Source organism: Saccopteryx bilineata, chromosome 1 (assembly GCF_036850765.1).
Source record: "Saccopteryx bilineata isolate mSacBil1 chromosome 1, mSacBil1_pri_phased_curated, whole genome shotgun sequence".
NCBI lineage: Eukaryota > Metazoa > Chordata > Mammalia > Chiroptera > Emballonuridae > Saccopteryx > Saccopteryx bilineata.
The window spans coordinates 33937807-33961846 of record NC_089490.1 but is presented as its reverse complement, the minus strand read 5'-3'; the positions used below and the strand labels follow the sequence as shown (position 1 = coordinate 33961846).

Sequence of the window (24040 nt, the reverse complement as noted above, 5' to 3'; positions counted from 1 at the left end):
AGGATGATTATTCCCTCCAGCATTGTTATCTTCCTTGTAAGGAAGTTCAAAGACGTTTAAAAGACCAACCAATTGCAAAAGTGGCATATATAACTTTGCAAATCGATTATCTATCTGACTAGTGGACATGGTTTGAAGAGAATTCCTGGTAATTGACCAGGGGTGGCACAGTGGATAGAGCTTCAAACTGGGATGCTAAGGACGCAGGTCGAAAACCCCAAGGTCTCCAGCTTGAGAGTGGGCTCATCCAGCTCCTATGCAGGCTCACTAGCTTAAGTGTGGGGTCGCTGGCTTGAACATGGGATTATCAACATGGTATCATGGTCATTGGCTTAAGCCCAGAGGTCTCTGGCTTGACCAAGGGGTAATTGGTTTGGCTGGAGCCCTCCAGTCAAGGCACATATGAGAAAGCAATCAGTGAACAACTGAAGTGTCGCAACTATGAGTTGATGCTTCTCATCTGTCTCTCTCTCTTGCTTAAAAAAAAAAAAAAAAAAATTACTGAAACTGAATTACCTCATACAAAGTCAAATTTAAAAGCCTGACTGTTGCTCATGCTCAAGTTCTGGCCCACAGTTTGATCTGAAGTTTGTATCTGCAGAAGCACTGCTTACCAGAGGCTTCTTCTGCCCAACTTGTAAGTGAAACCACATCCCAAATGGCATTCTGAAAACCAGTAATTTTCCTCAAGAATTTTACATTCAAATACAGATAGAACAGAAGAAATAAACACAGCAAAGCAGTACAATATTTATTTACCATTTCCAGCAGCAAAGCTTTCAAACCAGGAAACAATCCTTTTGTACAAAGCAATCTCCTTCCCACCCCAACTGGTTACTGTTTACAAATACACAGTACACAGAACATCTGCTTTATATATGAACAAATTTTAAAACATACACACAGCTATACCCCATTCTGTAAAATAATTAAGTCAGTTAAGAAGGTTAGTACCATCAAGCCTGTTAAGTACAATTCTTCCTGTATTGTCTTTTGAGTAAACTGCCAATATCTATATCGTATAAAAATGCCCTCCTAGGGAGAATGACTTTGATTCTCCTTCAGTATAGGACAAAAATAAATAAATGTAACCTTGAAACTTAAAAATTTCTCTTAATATAATGCAAAGAAAGCAAAGCAAAGGGGAGTTACAACTTTTTAACCTTGAGTGCCACTGTTCTTACCTCTGGCACAGGAGAAAAGAAAAAGAAAAGGATGAATTATGCAGAGAAAAGGTGAAAGTGGCAACAGCAGCAAGGAAAGAAACTCAAACCAGAGGAAAAACAAACAGGAAGTTGACAAAATGTGCTCTGGGTGCTGCTGGACATATCACTGGCACAAAGTGCACAGGGCTTTCTTCAATACAATACCTCCAAACTCCAATGAAGCAACATTTTTAGGAATATTTTCATTTTCCCCAAATCTACCAATAAATTATCTGTAAGCCAGCACACAGGGCAATTACCCACATTCAGCTACTTTGAGAAAACATGCCTCTAAGTGATGGTCCTGAAGAATGCAGCTATACACCCATACGGATGTCACATTCCACTTCAGCGACATTATCCCCTTCACCCTCAAAGCTCCTCTCTACCAGTGCCTCAGCTCTATTTCAATGCTTGACCTGTCCCTGGGGCTAGAGGTGCACTGATTGAGAGATCTCTTTTGGCTCAGTTCAGGGAAGAAAAAGAATTGCTCTAGATGTCTATGATGGATTATGGCACAAACAAACCTCTAGACAGACTATTTCTATAACCTTACAAGTAAAGGCTACACAAACAGTACACTTTGAATAGGTAGGAACCAATATAGTTTCCTCTTTCTTCAGCTTAATCTACTCCAAGTCTGGCCTCAATAAAGGCTATTTCTTACAATTCTTAAACCAGAGACACCATGTTCCCCATGACCTTCCACACACTGATTCCTTCTTTTATCTGAATTTCTGGCTCCTGTTTCTCCACTAGTCCAACTAACTCTTCTCTGATCATGTGCCAAACCTCAGCTCAAGATTTTGTACAGAAAAGCTTCCTTGACCCTCTCTAGATGGACCTCTCTTCTGTCCCAACTTCATCACCGGCATTCCTCTGAACAGGATAATTACATCATGTTGCTATGTCTTTCTCTTAAGATAATACACAATCTCTTCACTCCCAGTATCCCCAGACCTTCCCCATTACCTGCCTGCACATGGCAAGTTTTAAAAAAGATGTTTGACAAATGAAAAGATTATTGTTTCCAACACTGACACAATATGACAAAAATACCACCCGTCAAAAATTATATACACGTACCTACATATCCTAGCTGTTTTACATTCTCTTTTATTTTCTTACTGTTTATTATGAACACTTCTTAACTTATACTTGAGAGAAGAGACTATTTTAATTTAAACATTGGTCAATGACTTAGTCCATTGCTGGGCTTGCAATATAGTTTAATGGTTCAGCCTTAAAAATAAATTGTAAACATGATCTGAAGACTTGAAACAAACTATTACATGCTATTAAATACATCTTAAAACGTATCTGCATTTATATCCAATACTATCCCACAGTTGCAAGAAATCTGCTAATACGGGTAAAAACAACACTACTACTAAAGAAAGGAAACCTACTGTATATTGGGCTTTCGAGTTTCCAGAGGACTTCTGGGCACTGCCTCATTTGAGAGCAGGAAAACAGAAGCTCAGAAAACAAGTGACTTGCTAATACTCAGACCAAGGCGTCTGGAATTCAACTACCATGTGCTTTGCATGATTCCATCTCCGCTTCCATCAAGTTACCAGTAAAAAGAATTTTTAAGTGTGTATCTCAAACAAAACGAGTGTAACAAACAAAAAAGCTAGAAAAAAGGAAATAAAATCAAGCGATAAGAACCATGACTTAAACAATCAGTGCTGAAAATGGAATGCAAATAAGCAACATATGAAAGAGAAGCCAATGATGATGCATCAAGAATAACCTTAGTCCAGCACAGTAAAACCTCAATGAAAGAACTAAGATATTAGGGTTTTTGATCTGTTAAGTAAAATAGTTCATCTAAGACATCAAGTATTAAGGGATGAGAGTACAGACATAAACACAAAGATCAGTATATATCAAAGATTAGTATATATCATGGAAGACAAAGATTGTACGTCAAATTAGCTTATCAGAGGTAAGACTTGAGTGGGACCTTGAAAAACACATGGAGGCAGCCCAGTACAATGTTAATTTGAGACTATGAAGGAACAAAATCTATATTCAAAGCTCAGTTCCACCACTTGAGCAAGTTGCTTAGTGGTAAATTTCATTTCCTCATCTGCAAAATAAGGGTGAATTTCTGCCTCAACAGTGCCTTGCAACTAGCACAGAGACTATTAAATATAAGCTCAATAAATGAAAGTTCTTGCCTCTACTTCCTTTCCAGGCAGGAAGATGACAATTAAACCAAGGCTATCAAGGTGCTTCCAAGATCTGTCAAAATATATTTTTAACAAAGTTAAAGGAAATAGGCACAGTTACAAGCTATTAAAGATCAACATGCTTGCAACTCTGTGCTAAGATTCTAAATAAGACTAATTACAAACTAACTATACTCTACCCAAGACAGAAAGGAATGGGCTGCACACCTAACAGCAAGAAGCTTAAATGTAAATAAATGTTTAAAAAAATATTGTAGAATTGAAACTGTTTGGTGATGCAAACAGAATTTTCCCCCCATTATTTTCATCACTGTTGCTTCTCTAATTAAAAGCACTATGGATAAAGGGTTCACAAACATCATAGATAAAAATGGGAGTTAATAAGAGGTCTATCTGTAGCCCTTAAAATTGAATGCTGTGATAGAACAACTCTTTTTGGTCACAGAAAAAAAACAGGAAGCATATGATAAGTCCTGGGGAAAAAATAGCATATGAAAGTTAGTCTTACAAAGGAACAACTAACAAAATTCGTAACACTTGAAGTATTAAAGGTCAAAGGAGAATTTTTAAATTATCACCAGATATAAAGCATTTACTTTCACCTCCACCAAGGAATATATTCAGGACTAACTGAAAACTCAATACCACTTGAGAGAGCTCCAAAGTCCTAAAAGTACAGACAACCTGAGAACTCGTTGAATTCTTAACAAGGCATCAGAAAATCTAATAGACCCTTGAAATAGTTACCTCAACAAAATCAGGAAAGCCCTTAAGACCTAGAGAAAACTGGCTAAGTTTAAGATAGAGTATATCTCAGAGCTGTACTATAAACTCATGGTGAAGGGTCTAAAATATTTATACAGAGAAAAGATGCAATTGGTCATAAACTGTATGTACTAATACATTTGTGTAAAGAATACATACAAATGAGAAAACAATACTACCATTAATCAACAAAGCATTAAAAACTGATAATAGTTCAACAGCTAGGGAATATTTTGAGAGGCTGGACTGGCTACTATTTTCTTTAAAGGATATTATAAGAGAAAACTAGAAAATCTCTTACAATAGTGCTGAAGGCATTGTACTTAAATATACAAATACAAAGCCACATCAAAATTCTGGCTAGTTTATACTGGTAAAATGAAAAATATAATCTACATTAAGGAGATTAAGGAAAGACCACACATTCTTCTACAAAGAGGTGTTACATAAAGAGGAAGAAAAGATCAATACAAAGAATAAACTAACTGATATACTAACATCAAAAGGACATGGTTGGCCTGACCTGTGGTGGCGCAGTGGATAAATCGTCGACCTGGAAATGCTGAGGTCGCCGGTTCGAAACCCTGGGCTTGCCTGGTCAAGGTACATATGGGAGTCGATGCTTCCAGCTCCTCCCCCCTTCTCTCTCTGTCTCTCTCTCCTCTCTCTCCCTCTCTCTCTCCTCTCTAAAAATGAATAAATAAAAAAAATTTTAAAAAAAGGACATGGTTGGACTGTGATTTCTTCCAGGCATAGGCAACTGGGAAGCAAACATAATTTCCAGTTATAAGGTACCTCAATCACCACTATAAAAAAGTTCTCATTATATAAAGTCAAACAAATAAAAAGACAAAGTTGTACAAAAATATCAGCCTACTAATTGATAAGATAAAGATTTAATAAAACAATATTCTTATCATTCACCCAGGAAGGGAAATTCCATAAAAGGGTATTTTAATGGCTTACAAAACTTGTTCTACCTGAAAAAAATAACTAAAAGGTTTGCATTCAATGCTGTGATCATCAGTTTACTGATAACCTCACCTATGTATTTTCTTAAGTTAAGAAAAACACAACTGATGGGTTTGTGTATCCACTAATGAAAAACTATACAGAATGAATCTGACCAGCTGAATAACATAAATAAGAGGCATAAAGATATGGTAATTACTTACACTAGCCACTAACATTAAGTAAAAAATGGTCAATTTCAAAAGATAAGGGAATATAAACAGTGCAAGTCACGGGCAAAATATGCTTCACACTTTTTAAAAAAGTTTTCAGTTATTGCAATCTTTAAAACTCTTTCTACAAAGATCTAATCCATAATTTCTAACCTTCATTGGAATCCCAGTAAATAATATCCTCAGTAATACTGAATGTGGCATTTAACTCTGTTCATCCATGTCATTTAACTCTATGTCCAATGGTAGAGCTAGCAGGGATTCTGGATTGTGTCTATTCCAACCTCCTTGTTTACAGTAACTGAGAGGTTATCCTGAAAGTATTGGGATCTTAAGAACATTACCAATCAGCTTACTCAGGCATTATTCAGTAAATTATTAGTACAGTACTAATGCAACATACTAAATAGTATCCAAGTAGCCTGAAAGAGTTTATGTTGCCCTCAAATGTCATTTTGAAGGCTAATAAGATTATACTGATAAATAAGTTGCCACACAATTTTAAAAAGTTTATAAGCAGTGGTAGAGCATCAGCCCCGCATATGAAAGTCCTGGGTTTGATTCCTGACCAGGACACAGAGGAGGAGCAACCATCTGCTTCTCCACCCTTCCCCCTCTCCTTTTTCTCTATCTCTCTCTTCCCCTCCTGCAACCAAGGCTCCAATGGAGCAAAGCTAGTCTGGGCACTGAAGACGGCTCCATGGCCTCTGCCTCAGGTGCTAGAATGGCTCTGGTTGCAACACAGCAATGCCCCAGATGGGCAGAGCATTGCCTCCTAGTGTGCTTGCCAGGTGGATCTTGGTCAGGCATATGCGGGAGTCTCTCTGCCTCCCTGCTTCTCACTTCAGAAAAATAAAAAAATAAAAAAAATAAAAAAAAAAAGTTTAAAAGCAATTACAATAATAAGGAAGCTGTCAGTCTTAAAAATAATAAAAATAAAGTGTCAGCAAATTTACTGCTTTGTCCTTGTTTCTTTTTACCAAGTAAGCACATCCACTATCAAATAGAAGCTGTGTTACCATGGCTAGATATGAGACAAAGATTCAATCAGAAACCTTAGAATCTACAGATAGGAAACAAAACTGCCTTAATGCCCAAAAAATTCAGCCAATCGCTAGTAACTAAAATGTACTACTGTGAAGTTATTTAAATAAAGGAGGGACATACTCTACAACCTTCTGAAATGGATCATCAGTGCTATATAGAAAATGAACTTAACACTCAGAAGGAGAGTACATTTATATAGTGCAATTAATTGTACAAATGAATAAACTACAAAATTAAAAATCACTGTACAAATTTCACATATTACTAGCAACATGCAAGACATCAAAATGTTAACTTTCAAACAATAGTGTAAAATTTAAAAAGGCACTTCATATAATTAATGGAAACAGTATTTCTCTGTACTGTACACAGTAACTACAAAAACCATTGTCTCCACTTTATTTTTATGTCTAGTCAAGAAATAACATTTTGAAGAAAAAGGATCATTAGACATATCCCTTTTGAGACTATCAAATCATTAAACTTGCAATTATTCCAAGGCTTCCTAGAAAACCTAGAAGTGTTTAAATAGAAGAATTTGGCCTAATGAAGAATTGTCACAGGCTCTGCACATGGCAGGCACAATATGAAAACTTATTATCTAATTATGAGTTGAGTTCCAGACACACTGGACTGTCTTCCTAAACCAAGTCCTCATTTTTAGTTTTATAACACCATCATCATTCAAGTACGCCAGAGAAAGACTTAAAATAATAAAAACAAAGATAACGTTTCTTCTGTAGTCAAGAGACTCATCTATAACTAAAAACTGTCCCAAATCTACAGCATTTTATGCCTATCCCCATTCAACTGCCAAATCTCTTCAAAAGTTACCTACATGATCACCAATTCAATAGTTCTCGATACCTTTTTACTTTTAGGAAAATTCTCTGGAGAGGCTTGGGTGTATCAATTAGAGAGTGATAAAGCAACATTTCAGCTTTATTACTGACCAACACAAGAGGAAGACTCAAATAGCAAAGTTGTTTTAGAAACAGTTAAGAAAGGAGCTACACAATAATGTAAATATAGTTAACACTACTGAACTGTAACACTTAAAAATGGTTAACATGGCAAACTTTATGTTGTCTTTTTTTAACCACAAAAAAAAAAATTTGAAAAATTACAAAGGAAGAGCATATTAAACAAAGTGCCAAAACAAAAGCATATCTTTAAGCATCATTTAATTTGGTTTGATTTCTAGAAAATAAGAATACCTCCAAAACCATCAAGTTTGTGACCCGGTATTTAATTCAGGGAGGGAAAGGAGAGAAATGGAAAACAGGAGCAGTGTGACGTAGCCTTAGCTAATTTGGAACACGTACGCCCAGCCTTATAGAACAAGGTCCTAGGTCTACCCTTCTCTCTTATGTACTTTCACAGAAGAAACTATATTCCCATGTCAGTGGCACATGAGACTACTGGACTGGAGTAGTACACGTACTGAACTATAAAATTCTTGTATGATTTCTTAGGCCGTTTACAGGCAGTTAATCAATGTTCTTCTAGAGGTCCAATTTGAAAGACATTTCCTACAGCACTGGAATGAACCTAAAAGAGTAGAGGTAAAACTCTGTGGAAATATAGAAAAATAAAGGTAAATGTTAACTCAAGATATAAACTGACTAAATTTGTAAGATAATCTCTTCTATCAAGATTGTAGTTTAGCCTGACCTGTGGTGGTACAGTGGATAAAGCGTCAACCTGGAAACGCTGAGGTTGCAGGTTCAAAACCCTGGGCTTGCCTGGTCAAAGCACATACGGGAGTTGATGCCTCCTGCTCCTCCCCCCCTTTTTTCCCTCTCTCTCTCTCTCTCTCTCTCCCCCCTCTCTATAATGAATAAATAAAATCTTAAAAAAAAAAAAAAGACTGTAGTTTAGGCTTAATCTACAAATAGGACCAATACAGTACCCTCAAAGTATCTAACAAAATAAGTTCTCCCAAGTTCAGATATTTGCCTCTTCAACCTCTATAGCACAAATATGTTGCTGAATATGGTTATGATGGGGAGGAAGAGATTCCAATAAACTATTAAAAAGTGGGACACCAGGGAAACTGTCGATCACCATTGTACAAGAACTATGGCAAGAAATAGAAACCCAATGAATCCTAAAACAGTGTTATATTCCACTAACAGTAACCCAAAATACTTCGATCAAGCAGATGAAAAAATGCCAATGTTTCACAAACATGTTACAAAATTAAGTCAATTAACTTTTTTGGCTGCCAAGCAAATAATATTAGGTCATGTATTCAGACCCCTAAAATCGACAATTTTCTCCATTTCTGAAGTCATGCTGCGAAGACAAGAATCTAAGGGCTGGTATACAGTACAGCCACTGCCTTGAGATTAAAGATACTGTGGGATATATAATTGAGGTATCTGCTGCTAGTTTCAGGATGATGCAGAACTATTAACTGAACCAATAGGGAGCAAAAAAGTAAGTCATCTCATGGTAAGAGTCTGACTACATCAAGGACTAATAAGCCAAGAACATGTCACTAGAGTCTTGATTTCAGACTTTTAAGAAATCATTAATGGATATCACTATTTAAATAGATATCCAGAAACAGAAGTGTGTGAGATTTTCTCTTTACTATATCCAGTTATACTCTAAAATCTTACGGATTTCTCAATAACACTGATTGATGGCATCCCTCTTTATTATAGTAAGAGGACCAGATTGTCAGGCATGTTTGGAATTCTTGCTCTTTCAAGAGTTCAGATTTGCATGCCTGGATGGTGTAACATCCTTTATTTTCAGGGCACTAATGTACATGTATTTTTTGTACTTAAACTGTGATGAATTACCAAGCTCAAAGTGAACTGTTTAGAAGGTGGGTTTTTTTAAGGTCATCTTGATGAAAGATCCAGATTATCCTGAGAGAACACCATTACTGGGTCTCACAGCTTTTTGATATGAGAGTTTGCTAGGTCAAAGGTTTATGAATGATAACAACAAAGAATTCTCTCTTATGTAACTTGGAGTGGTGATGTTAACGGTAGCCATCAGTCTTGATGAAGATCGTTACTATGAAATTTCTACAGAGACGCTATAGGTAGAATAGTCTTTTTCCAGCTGGTACCCACAACAGACCTGTGATGACATCTCATCCCATTGGAAACAAAAGAGATTTTGCAAAATTTGATTCGATTCCAGTTCTTAATGGTTGATTTTGAAGTCTCACACTGCTTGAAAGTAGTATAGACTCTTAGTGAGTTGATCATCCTGATATAGAGAGATTGTAACAGATCTGTCATTTTGTGAAGCTCTGACAAGTGAGGCCTGAATGAGGAAGCACTGATGACATTAAAATGAAAAGATTTGCCTCTGTGTTAAAGAGAGATCTTTTAAGTAGCAGGTTATTTCCAGACCCAAAATGTACTAGTCCTCAGGTTACCAGCAAGATTTTCCTGAGGAACAAATCTTTATTATTGTTGTTGTTTTTAATCACAAGAGGACTTCAGATTCCCGAGTATCTTCCTCTGGACTTAATCTGAACCAGAAATAATGGGTAAATCTTTGTCCAACCCTACTTAGATGAAAAGTCTCTACTGCTCGCTTGGCCAATAAAGCATGGTTCTCTTTATTATATCCGTATTCCACTCCATAAATCTAGAATTCAAATATCAGCTGTGGCAATTCCAGACATGCATTCAGTTTCTGAGGTGACCTCCTACCTGCAAATCCTGTTTAAATCAGGAAGAGCAAGTAAAACACTTAGGATGTTGGAAGGGTATACTGCTGAACATAAACAGGCTATTAATTCTTGTACCCATGACGTTCTGGAGACTCTCCTTTTTTTCTATACCTATAGGGGTGGTTTCGGGATTTGTACCAATCCCCTTTGGAGTACCCTCTATTGTGATAATGTGCTTTCTGATCATGACTATAAAAGTATCGATGTTGGTTATAGTATTTGTTGTGGTCTTTATAGTCATTTTCTTTTATACTGTTTTCTTCTGCAACAACAGCATTCACATCTTGTCCAAAGAGGGAAGTGCCATCAAAGGGCAAGTGTGAGATCTTCTCTTGGGTTTTCTTTGTGAGAGATGTAAGTCGGAGCCAGGCTTGCCTTCTGTAATCTACTGCCATTGCCATAACTCTGACTACAGAATCCATTATGTCCCTAGTAGTACAAAGCTGCCAAAGGCCCGCATCCATACCATCAGATATTATACATCTTGCTTTCCCACGATCAAACTCTGGATCATGGACCAGATCCTCCATGTCTTCCCAGAGCTTACGCTGATATTGAGTCATATAGGCCATGTAGCTAGCAGCTCGGGCTGCAATGGAAGCAGCATGGTAGAATCTACAACCCATGACCTCCATTTCCTTTGAGGTAGAATCTAGGAGAGATGTTGTGCTTCCTCTTTTGCTGTGCTCTAATGCTTCTACAATGGGGCCCTCAGCTGGAGGATTTGGTTGGAAAGGAGAGGTATCCTTGGCCACAGGATAGACTCTGTGTCCCATGAAAGAGGAAGGATGGCAATCAGCAGGGTCTTTAAAAACCTCAGTGGTAGCAATTCTCAGAAGAGGATGCAATGGAGGAACCAAACGTTTTTTAGAGGCCACAGAATCAGGTTTCCCATCACACGATTCTGCTTCAGACTGTAACGTTACTCTCTTTATAACGCCTCTCTGTTCCATTCTCTTCAAAAGACCTGTGAAACTAGTCTGACTGGGGTCAGCTGGCTGCCCTTTGTCATCAGCTGAGGGGGATTTGCAGTCAGCTTCTTCTTCAACTGTGGATAAATTTTCTTCCTTGGAGGTGATGTCCCAAGGAACTGAGGAGTTCTCACTCGGCCTAGAATGATGAAATCTGAAACAACTCCTGGACTGCAAGTCACGTATCACTCGGGACATCTCAGCCACTTGTGTCTGGAGATAGAGGATGGCATCCTGTCCATGCTGTGTAGCCAAAGACTCCGGAGGTGAATCGTCCTTGACCTCTGAAGAGGCCAACGATTCTTGGGGGACCAGAAGAGGAGATGAAGGAAGAGTCTCATAATTCTGCGACGGTTTAAGTGTCTCTGTCTCAGAGATCTTAATATCTGAATTATTCTGATCATTTTTCTGGTTCTCCAATGGGTTCTCAACAGAAGGAGGTTGAGAATCTATCCTTTGTGGACTGCTGGTGCAACTCCCAGAGGAGCTGCTGTCTCCAATGGGAAGAGGAACACTGCAGCTAGAGCACATTTCTGGGCGATGATTCTCAGAGGGTGGCCCCTTAGACTCAGGCATTCTCTGGGTTATCCACATGAACAAGAAAACCAAGGAAGAAAAAAAAATGCTTTTAATATGTTAACTTTCAAGTGCAGAGATGCATGTCCAGTAAGTAGAATTCAATTTTTTAAATGTATTATAAATTATTTTTTTTTAATGTATTATAATTAACAATGAAAGATGCAATCCACTCTAGGTCAGCAAGGGATCACAGAAAACAAATCCACAAGCTTCACTTTCCCAAAGACCCAATACCAACTACTGGCATTAACCTCACATTCTGCCTCCAAAAAGACAGTATAAAAATGCCCAGTTCAAGTGGTGCATCCTGGCCTGCTGCTTGGTCCCATGCTAGGGTAAGAAGAGGTGGTGAGACCATTGGTGGTAACAATTTTCTTTTTTAATCCCATTCAACATTATTTAAGGCTATAAGTAGGGGTTAATAATTGCAGAGAGAACTTGGGGAAGGTTCCACTGAGGGAAAGAAAAAGTTTTTCCTAAGAGTCCTCCATTGTAGAATCACTTTTAAGCCCCTTTAAATATTCTCTCGTTCACTCTCCATGAATAACAAAACTTTCCAGTTGCATAGGCTTATTTTATGGTTTGTAGTTTTCAAGGAGCATACATATATTTTTGTTTCCTCATTTCATCCTCACAACAACCCTGTGAGGTAGGTACTGTTCTTTTGATAAAGAAATTAAGGTTAAAAGTTTACTCAATTTATTCTAAGTCACAGAATTAATAAGAAATAAAGCTGAGACTACAACCTAGGTATTTTGATTACAGGTCCAAGTCTCAATCCCCTATTACCACAAAGCAAAGAGGCTTCTGGGCACCCTGAACAGGAGCCAGGAGTTCTCTGATCCAGCAAGAAAATAGCCCATTCATAGCAAGCAATTTGGACTATGACAAATAAAAGACAAGATTGTTATAATGAGTTCAGCTAATCTGGTTCTCAAAGTAAGGAAAGTATTAGTTTAATGGTCAACCCCACAACTAAAAAATTCACAGAGAGAGAGAAAACTCCAAATATATAGGGGATAGAGGTTAAAAGATATGATGACTGAAGTAATATAGCACCTATGACCCTTCCCCACAAGCCATTTTCTAAAGAATCTTCACAAATCCTTTCTTCCAAGATAAAACAAATTTTCTGTGGCCACATGGTTCTGGAGGAAAAGGATTCAGTTCTATAGGGCACCTGAAGACAGATAGGAAAGGAGAAGGACACAAGGAGCCAAAAAGCTTGCAGTTTATATTGCACTTTCCTTTTCAGATATCACCTCCAAGGCAAACTTCCCTGTGTCATGCCATCCTTTCACATCCTCACTGAAAGGAGGAACAAAACTGAAAGGAGGAGATATTCTGGGCAAAGGATTCCTTAGACTACTTATTATGTATGGCCCATTCTAACAGAAATGGGCCATTCTCTAAAGCACTAAACACAGCACCACTGATTTGATAACTCCCTTTAGAGAATGCCTCAAATGACAGAAGTAGATAAATATAAATCAAATATAGTGTACTTACATCACTATGAGAGGTGCTAGGCTCTTCATCATCACTGCTGACCAAATCAATGTATTCAAGAACAGGTCTTAATGGTCCTTCCTATAAAAAAATTAAGGAAATTAACAAACTTCAAACTAAACTAGTATTTAAAACAATCAAGTTTGTTGAGATTGGCAAGAACTCCTCTGAAGAGGAAGCCTTATGGCTGGCAGAAAATAATGAGAATAAATGAAGAAAAATAAATATTCAGAGTATGTAGATGAATAAAAAATGACAAAATCTAGAAGGATAAACCCAGGTGAGAGTAGGAACACTATGTTAATTCCTTGGGAAAGGATTATTAATATAGAAACAGGATATAAAAACACATATTATGATACAATGCTTTGCAAATGGGATGGGTTTGTTAGATATCCAAGTCCAAAATCATTGAGTTCTTTGACCAGTAGCTCAGCTTTATCTCCCGCTTCTATAGAGTCAAACATTAAGCCTGACTGTTCTCCATCCTTTCTTTCCATCCATCCTCACTTCATCATGATCCAGGCCTTAAACGCTAGGCTTAAAAGCTTCAATTATATTCCACAGGCAAAAAATAATTAATAAATACTAAGAGGGGAGTAACATTATGAGAGTTGTGCTTTAAGAAGATTAATCACATAAATAAGTATAAAGAGTGGGGAAAGCAAAATAATCGTTCCAGACACAAAATGCAGAACTAAAATAGTGGTAATTGCAAGAATAGTGTTGTGGTGCATATACCAAAGTATATATGGGTATGAGTATAATGGGGGGGGGGAGATTGGCAACACGAAACAAAAGCCCAACAATAACCAGATGTCAAAGGGGTCCCTAAGGTTTCAAGGTTGGGCAAAAAGAAGGATGCTAATGCCACTATTTTTTTTTTTTAAGTGAAGAGAGTAGGGGGAGACAAATAGGGACAGACAGGAAAAGAGAGAGATGAGCAGCATCAACTGCAGCACCTTAGTTGTTCATTGATTGCTTTCTCATATGGGCCTTGATAATGGGGGGCTCTAGTCGAGCCAGTGACCCTTTGCCAGTGACTATGGGCCATGTCTACGACCCCGCGCTCAAGCCAAATGAGCCTGCACTCAAGATGGGAGCCTCAGAGTTTCAAACCTGGGTCCTCCTCATCCCAAGCCAACGCTCTATACACTGCACCACCGCTTATCAAGCCTATTAATATAAATTTGAAACACAGAAACACAAAGCTGATATTTTTGCACAAAATGATTTGGAATGCCAGTGACACACAGAGTTATTTGGCAGAGAGCTGGAAATGCAGAACTGTAATCTGGATGTATGAGCATACTGAGAGTACAGATTTGGGAGTGGATCCCCCAAAAGACTATTAACTCTAGTATTTGTGTGTGTGTGTGTGTGTGTGTGTGTGTGTGTATGTGTGAGACAGAGAAAGAGAGAACAGAGAGAAGGACAGATAGAGTCAGATAGACAGGAAGGGAGAGAGATGAGAAGCACCAATTCTTCATTGAGGCACCTTCGTTATTCACTGATTGCTTTCCCGTATGTGCCTTGACCAGGGGGCTACAGCAGAGCCAGTGACCCCTTGCTCAAGCCAGCAACCTTGGCCTCAAGCCAGAGACCTTAGGCTTAAAGCCAGTGATGTTTGGGCTCAAGCCAGCGACCACAGAGTCATGTCTACGATCCCACGCTCAAGCCAGCAACCCCATGCTCAAGCTGGTGAGTCAGCGCTCAAGCCGTTGACCTCAGGTTTTGAACATGGGTCCTGAGTCCCAGGCTGACAGTCTATCTACTGTGCCACCACCTGGTCAGGCCAGTATTTTTTTTTTTTTTTTTTGAGTGAGAGAGAAGGACAGACAGGAAGGGAGAGAGATGAGAAGCATCAGCTCATAGACGCGGCACCTTAGTTGTTCGTTGATTGCTTTCTCATATGTGCCTTGACTGGATGGCTCCAGCTACATCAGTAACCCCTTGCTCAAGCAGTGACCTTGGCCTCAAGCCAGTGACCATGCGGTAATATCTATGATCCCACACTCAAGCCAGCAATCCTGCATTCAAGCTGGTGAGTCCACACTCAAGTCAGCAACCTTGGTGTTTCAAACCTGGGTCCTCTCAGTATCCCAGGCCATTGCTCTATCTACTGCACCACCGCAGGTCAGGGAACTCTAGCTCTATTTTGAAACTATGATATTGCCAAGGAAGAAAGCAAAGATGAGTAATAAGATTCAAGGAGGCTCTTGAGAAAATGCTGGAATTTTAGGATTCAGGAAGAGCTAAGTAGGTAATCAGAAATTAGAAAAGAATCAGGAATGCACAAACTCACAGAGTAAACCTCAATAAAAAATTATCAAAACTAAGTCTGGCCAGGCCCTGGCCGGTTGGCTCAGTGGTAGAGCGTCGGCCTGGCGTGCAGAAGTCCCGGGTTCGATTCCCAGCCAGGGCACACAGGAGACGCGCACATCTGCTTCTCCACCCCTCCCCCTCTCCTTCCTCTCTGTCTCTCTCTTCCCCTCCCGCAGCGAGGCTCCATTGGAGCAAAGATGGCCCGGGCGCTGGGGATGGCTCCTTGGCCTCTGCCCCAGGCGCTAGAGTGGCTCTGGTCGCGACAGAGCGACGCCCCAGAGGGGCAGAGCGTCACCCCCTGGTGGGCATGCCGGGTGGATCCCGGTCAGGCGCTTGCGGGAGTCTGTCTGACTGTCTCTCCCCGTTTCCAGCTTCAGAAAAATACAAAAACAAAAAACAAAAAAAAAAACTAACTCTGGCCAAAAACATCAAAAAACGCCACTGAATTTGGCAACAAGGAGGTTTTAAAATCCCTTTGAAAGAGTAACTGTTAAAAATGCAGTGAGCACAGAAGCTACTCTCTAAAAAGTTAAGTAGAAATGAGGCAGTATAGGACATGAGTAAGATTACTCTTAAAACAAAACAAAAAAATTTAGTATGTTGAGAACATAAGAAAGGAATGCAAGAGGAAAATATGGCAGAGGGAAAATTTTCTTAGGATAAAGTCAACTGCTGGCAAGCCAAAGAAATTAATTCAGTGTTAATACTAACAGAAAATGACTCTAGTCTAGAGACAGGAGCTAAAATCTAGTTAAAGATCCTCTTCCTGACCCTGGTCGGATAGCTCGGTTGGTTAGGGCATCCTCTGGAAGCACAGAGGTTGCCAGTTTGATCCCCGGTCAGGACACCTACAGAACAGAACAATGTCCCTGGTCTCTCTCGTTCTCCCCCTTACTCTCTCTAAAATCAATAAAATAAATATTTTTTTAAAAAATTCTCTTCCTGAAAGAAGCCTCCAGTCTCAAGGATAGCTTGTTTCTCTCCCTAGACTGCATCTTCTCTTCAAGCAGCAAATTGCTATCCTTGCAGGTAGTGAGTGATCTAGCCATTACAATAGAACCAGGGAGCAAAACTTCTAGGCGAGACTCATCTAATAGAGTAATTGGAATTTTTACCTAAGCTGTAATAATTAAAGTTTTAAAAAGAGGAAAACAGGGACAGATATTCTCCAATGGTCAGGAGAGATGTATCACCTACCTAATATTAAGATCACCAAAAGCATACATTTAAGCCAAGAAGGGAGTAGAGGAAAAATAGCTTCTACCGTTCATATAATTACCTGAGTTTGTACTCTTCAAGAAATGTTCATTACAAAATTTTATTACATGCCCACAGTAATAGTACACCAATCAAGTCCCCAGATTACCAGGAATACAGAAGTAGAAACAGAACTTTCATGAAATGATAGTAGGTAAATAAATAAGCGAGATGAAAGAAAGTAACAGGGCACAAAGCAAAAGTAGACTGGGCAGGATAAAACAATAAGGAAAATGGTCAGAAGTAGGATTAAAAAGCAGATGCAAAATAATAGAAGGGGCAGGAGTAAAAACAGATGAGAGATGACTACCAGAAACTTACTATTAGAGTGAACCACGAGACTGGGAAGCACAACTAAACAACGACAGCTTCACATTATTCACACTAATTAATAAAAAGAATCAGGCTAGGAAATCCAAAAGTGAGAAAAAGCAGGAGTCATTTAGAATATTCATTCATTCACTCAACAAATAATTACTGAGTTTTAAGTGACAGAATGGTCACTACCAAAAAGGCAAAGAGGCTGAGTGGAAAAATAAGAAAAATGGTAAGATGGCTTTATAAACAAATACTCCACACTTCAGCTAATTTCCACAGTGGATATGGAAAGACATCTACCATAATGAGGGAACTGAAACATTTTAGTACATCATTTATTTCGATAACATCTGTAATTCTGCCCTGTACAAGGATTATGCTAACCTTTCATTCACATGATTTATCCCCAGAATTACTTCACAAGATGAGATGCTGAATTATTACTATTATCTCACTTAACAAATCAGCAAACTGAGGTACACCTGGTTCTCTAAACACATAATTAGTTGTTTGGTCAATGCAACTCTGAGGTAGTTCAAAATATATGTACTAATTTTAAATCAATGCTTATTACCTAAATTTCTGAGATAAAATGCTTTTCAATAAGAAAAAGGACTACCTGCAAACTCATAACACTGACCAAAAAATAACTCCCCAAAAGAAGTTATGTGTATCACAGAAATACCAAAAATAAGTAATTTCTAATAATACTTATAATCACTACTTATATTCATAACAAGTATAAATGCATGTGGTCCTCTATTCACAAGGCATTTTATTTGAATTTGCTCTTCCCATCAACTAGTAAACCATCATTCACATCTCCTCTGCAACAATAACAAAATTCAAGGATCCTACTTCCAAAACCACACAATTTAGAAGGCACAAGAAAAACAGATTAGGAACACAGTTAATAATAAGTTTAAATAAAAATTTTAAATAAGAAAAGGTTTGATTCCTGTTATTAGAAAACTGATTCTCATACAGAAACAATTGCCTACTAACTGGAAAGTGATATCAATACATAAAGATATGGTATACAAAAAAAAAAAAAAAAAAAACTTACCCAGTCTAAACAAACATGAATATAAGCACAGATGTAAAAAATCTAATTTAACACCCAAAATAATTCCTGTTTTTCCCCCATAGAGCGAAGTTCGGGGCATAGTTACCTTCTGTAGTCCTGCTCAGTTTAAAAATTTCAAGTGGTTCCCAATTGCCTACTTTAAGTTCAAATTTAGTCCAAATTCAAGATCTATCTAGCCCATCCTTTCCTCTCCCACATGGGAAAAAAAATTATTCTCCAGAACTACACAAAATCCTGTATTTCCCATTTTGATACCTTTCCTATTTTTCTCAAAATGACCTTTTAGACAAATACTTCCTATGCCAAAGTAAGTCTTTTTAAAATTGATTTTAATAGTCCTTTTTTTTATAGCACCATGTACTTTTATAAAAGTTCTACTAGAACTATGTAAATAGTTCTCATCTTTTAAATCATCTCCCCCACTAAAATACAGTACTGATGCTTTTAAGTAGGATTTCCAATTAATACTTGTACCTCTAAGGTACTTAATTCATGACTTTGCATGTTATGAACTCCAACATCATTTTTATAAACCTAATTACAGTCCTTAGACATCCAGACGAGATACCCTAATTTTTTGGCCTATGACCCATTCTAATGTGGGTAAAGTATAATCACTTGACCTATGTGCTTCTGTTATTTATGAAATGAAACCTTGATTCCCTTCACTATTTCCACATGTTCAATGATTCTATATTAAACCAATAATCCTGGCTGAAATCTAAATCTCACTGCTGTTCTCAAGATTATGACAGGTTGCCTCAGAAGTTTTGATACCTTTATATCTAGAATAGCATTGTGAAAACTCATGTTATCAGCTCTTAGCTAAAACAATTCTCTGGGAATAAATCAAAACATCCAGTTTCAAAGAAAGACACAAAGATGGCTGAATAAAGAGTCATATTATTAACATGAGAAAGACTTAAATGAAAAGCTTTTGTTATGATAACATTGTTTCTTGATTTGAGCACTGTTTACACAGGTGTACTGGCTTTGCAAAAGTCAAATAGTACTTACAAATTGTGTTCTGTTATATTTCAATAAAATATAAAGGAAAGGGATCATTTTGGACCTCCACACCTAATTTTCCCTTTCCTTCAGCATGCTGTTTAGTTTTCAACTCTGTATTTTGCAAACCTCAAAAAGACTGCTATGCCACCAGGTGTATCAAATATGAGAAAAGGAAATCAACAGTGAACTAAGAAATCCAGAGTAAATCAAGAAGAGACATCATAATCCTCTTTTTGTATCTGAATAAAATATAAGATCCCATCTCTAATTCTATTATAAAATAGAATTAAGACATCATTGTCATTTAAGCATTATCACTAAAAAGCAAAGGGAATGTTTTTAGTAAGTGTCTTCTAGTACTGTAATTGCACTGGATACATGTAATTCATTTTCTCCATTTGGAATTACCAAACCTTTAATCGTATATTTGAAAACAGGGATAAATATAAGATGATGTGTCAAGTTAGATACACAAATCATTGATATGTATAAATTTTTCTAGATGTAAAGATGTAACAGATTCTCTACATTTAAAATAAAACTTAAAAATGTATTTTTAAACTTCAGCTTAATACAATTAGTCACAAGCTGCACTGTCATACTTCATTCTGGAGTACCAAAAATATATGTATTTTCAAATTTTATTTTAGTAGGTTCCATCTGTGACTTTCAAAGTAAGGCCTGTAGCTCATAAAGTGGGTGTCATTCTTACTTATATTTGCATAAAATATCAAGAGAAATACTTTTCATTCACAAAACATACCAATATTCAGGAAGAACCTGAAATATTTGTCCTAAAGAGCCATAGAATCCTGTTACCAAACATACGTTAGTCCAAAGTAACTGAAGGGGCAGGAATCTTCTAAACCCCCCCCCCCAAAACCTTAAAAGTTTAAAATAAAAAAGTACCATATGCACTAGCACAGGAGAAAAAGCCACAAAATGATCTTGTGAAAGACTCCTCCTACACAAACCCACTAAGACACAACACAACAATGGATCACCACAGTGACCCTAATGTTGTGATACTAGGATATTGTTTAATAGCCAGTTTTACAACGTTGCCCCCAACTCTACACAAATACACGACACTCTGTTGAAGAAAAATTATACAGCTTTAATAGCGAACCTTAACTACGGCATTCATAGTAGTTTAGAGTAGAAATATTCTCTAGGTAGGTACTACTTTAAGCAAAGCCCTTGTTAGTTTTACAGTTTTGGGTGAAAATCATCCCAAAATTTTCATGCCCACCTTTCCCCAATCCAACGCTTTATAGAGTGTGATTCAGAGATTCAATCTGTCTTTGCATTTTTCCAACATGAAGGTTAATAGGCCCCACCTTCAAATTCTTATTCAGTAGGTCCACAGTGAGGCCCAAGAATCTACACTTACTAATGCCTGAAATTGTCTCAAAGGAATTAAAATCAGAATACAGCAAGTCCCTGGTGATGCAGGGACTTTCCTTAGGAACATCAATTATTCTACATGCTGTAACACCATGACCTCAGATATTAGAGAGACCTTCAAGCTACCTCCCTCCATGTTACTACGAAGCTACATAATGCCCAGGTTTTCAGTTCTCATAAACCTTGTCTTCCCCGTCCTTCCTCATCATTCGCTGTCCCTGGTCCCTGACCTGTGTGTCATCTTTTAGAAGTCACTCTTCCCCCATTTCTATACTCAGTCTTAGGAGACCTGTACTTTGCAAAGATGAAGTATAAAATGGCTCTACACGAAGGCCGAAGAGTGGTTAAGTGGACAACACGTCCTTAGCCAAGTCTTTGTGATGGCTACTGCGGTTGCTCAGAGACCTCTTCTGGTCCATTTCCTCATCCCCGGCCCTGCTCCGCACTGTCCAGGGCCCGTCAGACTCGCATCCGTCTGGGCTGGGCGGTGAACGAACAGGTGAGGCGTAGTCCCCAGAACGGCTCCCCACGCAGTCCCTGACTCGGGGAAGAACCCGAATAGCGCCGCTACTTACACTGACAAACTGAATGTCATCTTCATTTTCCTCCGTCGTGCACTCAGATGCGTCGGGCCCAGCTGCGGGAGCAGATTCTATTATCTACAAAAACAAGCCAAAACACACTTATCTATACGTTTATCTATACAGCCGCGTACCTGCAGGGAGAGGTGTGCCCAAGAGAAACGAAAAAGGAACAGCTCTCAAGGAAACCCAACAGCACAAGCCCCGCGACCGCGAGCAGAAGTCGATGGAGTCGGATTGGGCCCCTGCAGACGTGCAGCCGCAGGGACCCGGCAGCGAGAGCGGTTCGCGGCCCGGGCGGCGTCCCCGTCTGCTCAGTGCAGGGAGGCAGCCTCAGCCCGACGAGCAGCGGGGACTCCGGGCTCGGCCGGGCGGGCGCGCGGGGGCGGCCATTGTTGCCGCCGGTCCCCGGCTCAGACCCGCAGGGCCCCCGGCGCCGGGATCGCCCGAGACGCCGAGGGTGTCGCCCCGCGGCTGCGGCCGAGCACCAGGCCTCACACCCAACAACACCGAAACCCTGTGGGTTTGCCGGCTCACCTCCGACCCCGGGTCTCCCATTTCTCCGACGGCCTGACTGACAGCACCACCGCTCCGGCTGTCCCTGCGGCCGCCGCGGCCGCTGTTGTCCCCGCCGCCGACACAGCCACCGCCACGACCTCCCTTCCCGCCCAGCACCGCTCAGCGCCGCCGTGACCCGCCCCTGCGTGAGCGCCGACGCCGCCGACGCCGCCGGCGGAAAGAGGTGCCAAACCGCTGCAGGAGGAGGAGCCGCCAGCTGCGGCCCGCTCCCCTCCGGAGCCTCTTTCCCACAGTCCCGACCCTCCTTCCCTGTTCCCAAAGCACAGGACGTTGGGAATTGGAGTTCTCGTCGAACCCGAGACCGCCGAGCAGCGAGCGGTTGAAAGAATCGGAAAAGGACCCCGAGGCCCAGCGCATGCGTTTCGCCGCGGTGACGTCACCGCGGTTCCGCCGAGCGGCGGGTGCTGAGATTGGGTTCTAGTTAACGGAGAAGGGCGGGGTCCGGGATGGGGAAGAAGGTTCCGAGTTGGATTCGTCTGGTTGTGGAAGTGAGTGAAGCTCACTTCAAGTCGGCGATGGGGACTAAGTTGAGTGGCGGGTTAGCTGAAGACTAAGATCGGGAAAGAAATCTGATGTCTTTACCGTCCTCAGCTGCTCCCCACCTTCAGCTTCCCAGACACAGCGTGTAACTAACCCAACCTGGGAAGAACGTTGAGGACCCGGAGCTCCGGTCTCAGGTCAGCTGGAAGAAAACTGGCAGAGCCGGAGAGTCCAGGGCCCAACGGGACCGGAAGTCTGTCCCAGCTAAATGTACTTTTAAAAGACGTGCCCAATTATTACTTTAGTAAAATAAAATAGTTGACCGTTTTATAATGTTTGCACTCAAAAAAGCAGTCTATAAATAGTTCACTTATGTTCAGCTATGTGTTTTTAATTCCTTCTCACTCAATGCCTTACCAAAAAAAAAAGGTTTTGTTTTCTACACTAATTGTCAAAGTCTTTGAAAATAATTCAACTTGGAAAGTTCTTTTAAATCTTTGATTCCTAGGGGTGTTTATTGGTCTGTATATATACTAACCTACCATCGAACCAAACTTACCTATGCTTGCAGTAATTATTGCTTAATATTTAATATTTGCATTTCTTCCTAGTGTTTTATGACTTCATTTGCTTTTCCACCTAGTTAATTTGAGAAATATAGAGGCAAATTGAGAATAAGAAACCTGCCTATTGTGTTCCTCAAAAGCTCTATGTAAACATCTAAAACTTTTTAATGTCTAGGCAAAACTTGTATTTACGTTTTTCCTAATGTGCTGGATAAAGTTCAGTGGAGCATTTACTTGAACAGGTTGCAAGTGGAAGGAGTTCATTGGTAAAACTCTTGGAAAACAAATGTTATATGGCTAGCTAGAGCCCGAAATACTCATCTCCTTAAATTCACTTGTCATTACAAGGATTTATCCTGAGGACAAAATTTAATCTGTAGGAAAAGCTTTTTGCAAAATATTAATTATAGGTTTGTTTGCAATAGCAAAAATTGGAAAACATCTAAATGTCTGATTGGGGGGTGGAATGGTTCAACTTTGGCATGGACTCTGCCAACATAACTTTTTTTTTTTTTCCTGTATTTTTCTGAAGCCGGAACCGGGGAGAGACAGTCAGACAGACTCCCGCATGTGCCCGACCGGGGTCCACCCGGCAGCCCACCAGGGGGCGACGCTCCGCCCACCATGGGGCGATGCTCTGCCCCTCCCGAGAGTAGCTCCGTTGCGACCAGAGCCACTCTAGCGCCTGGGGCAGAGGCCGAGGAGCCATCCCCAGCGCCTGGGCCATCTTTGCTCCAGTGGAGCCTCGGCTGCAGGAGGGGAAGAGAGAGAGAGAGGGAGAGGAAGGAGAGGGGGAGGGGTGAGAAGCAGATGGGCACCTCTCCTGTGTGCCCTGGCCGGGAATCGAACCCGGGACTTATGCACGCCAGGCCGACGCTCTACCACTGAGCCAACCGGCCAGGGCCCAACATAACATTTTTTACCACCATTGAAAATGTTTAGCAAAAACTTCTAAAAGCATATTTCTCAAAAATGCAAGATACATAGAATGTTATCAGAACTATGTCAAACCACCCAGCAAAACCATGCGTGAAAAAAGAAACCTACTTAAATATTAATAATTGTCTTGGGGTAGCCAGACTGTGTATACAAGAAAATCCTTTGAAACCCACTGACAACTTTATCAGATAGGCCAGTAGTTCCCACAAAGCCAAATTTATTTAGGTTGGTGTAGTAAAGGAGAAAACAACATAGGCAAAGCTTGGGAGTCTCTCAATCCTAGACTTATAAGACATTGGGTTGAATAATTTTAAGGCCAAGCTATGAAG

At 39.8% G+C, this 24040-nt stretch overlaps 1 protein-coding gene across 3 annotated transcripts in view; it reads right to left on the bottom strand.

Annotated features, from left to right (window-relative positions):
- ZNF451 (zinc finger protein 451) overlaps positions 1–22605 on the bottom strand; it is a 97222-nt gene extending 74617 nt beyond the window's left edge. Inside the window, exons 1-4 of one of the 3 annotated variants that reach the window (XM_066252853.1) lie at positions 21685–22605; positions 21142–21225; positions 13162–13242; positions 746–11652 (exon numbers count right to left, since the gene is read on the bottom strand). In XM_066252853.1, the coding sequence (XP_066108950.1) occupies positions 10165–11652; positions 13162–13242; positions 21142–21225; positions 21685–21705 (1674 nt within the window). In that variant the 5' untranslated portion in view covers positions 21706–22605 and the 3' untranslated portion in view covers positions 746–10164. Of the gene's footprint in view, positions 1–745; positions 11653–13161; positions 13243–21141; positions 21226–21684 lie in introns of those variants that run through there. The other 2 variants (XM_066252846.1, XM_066252838.1) reach the window with 2 other exon arrangements.
- Positions 22606–24040: the final 1435 nt, after the last annotated feature.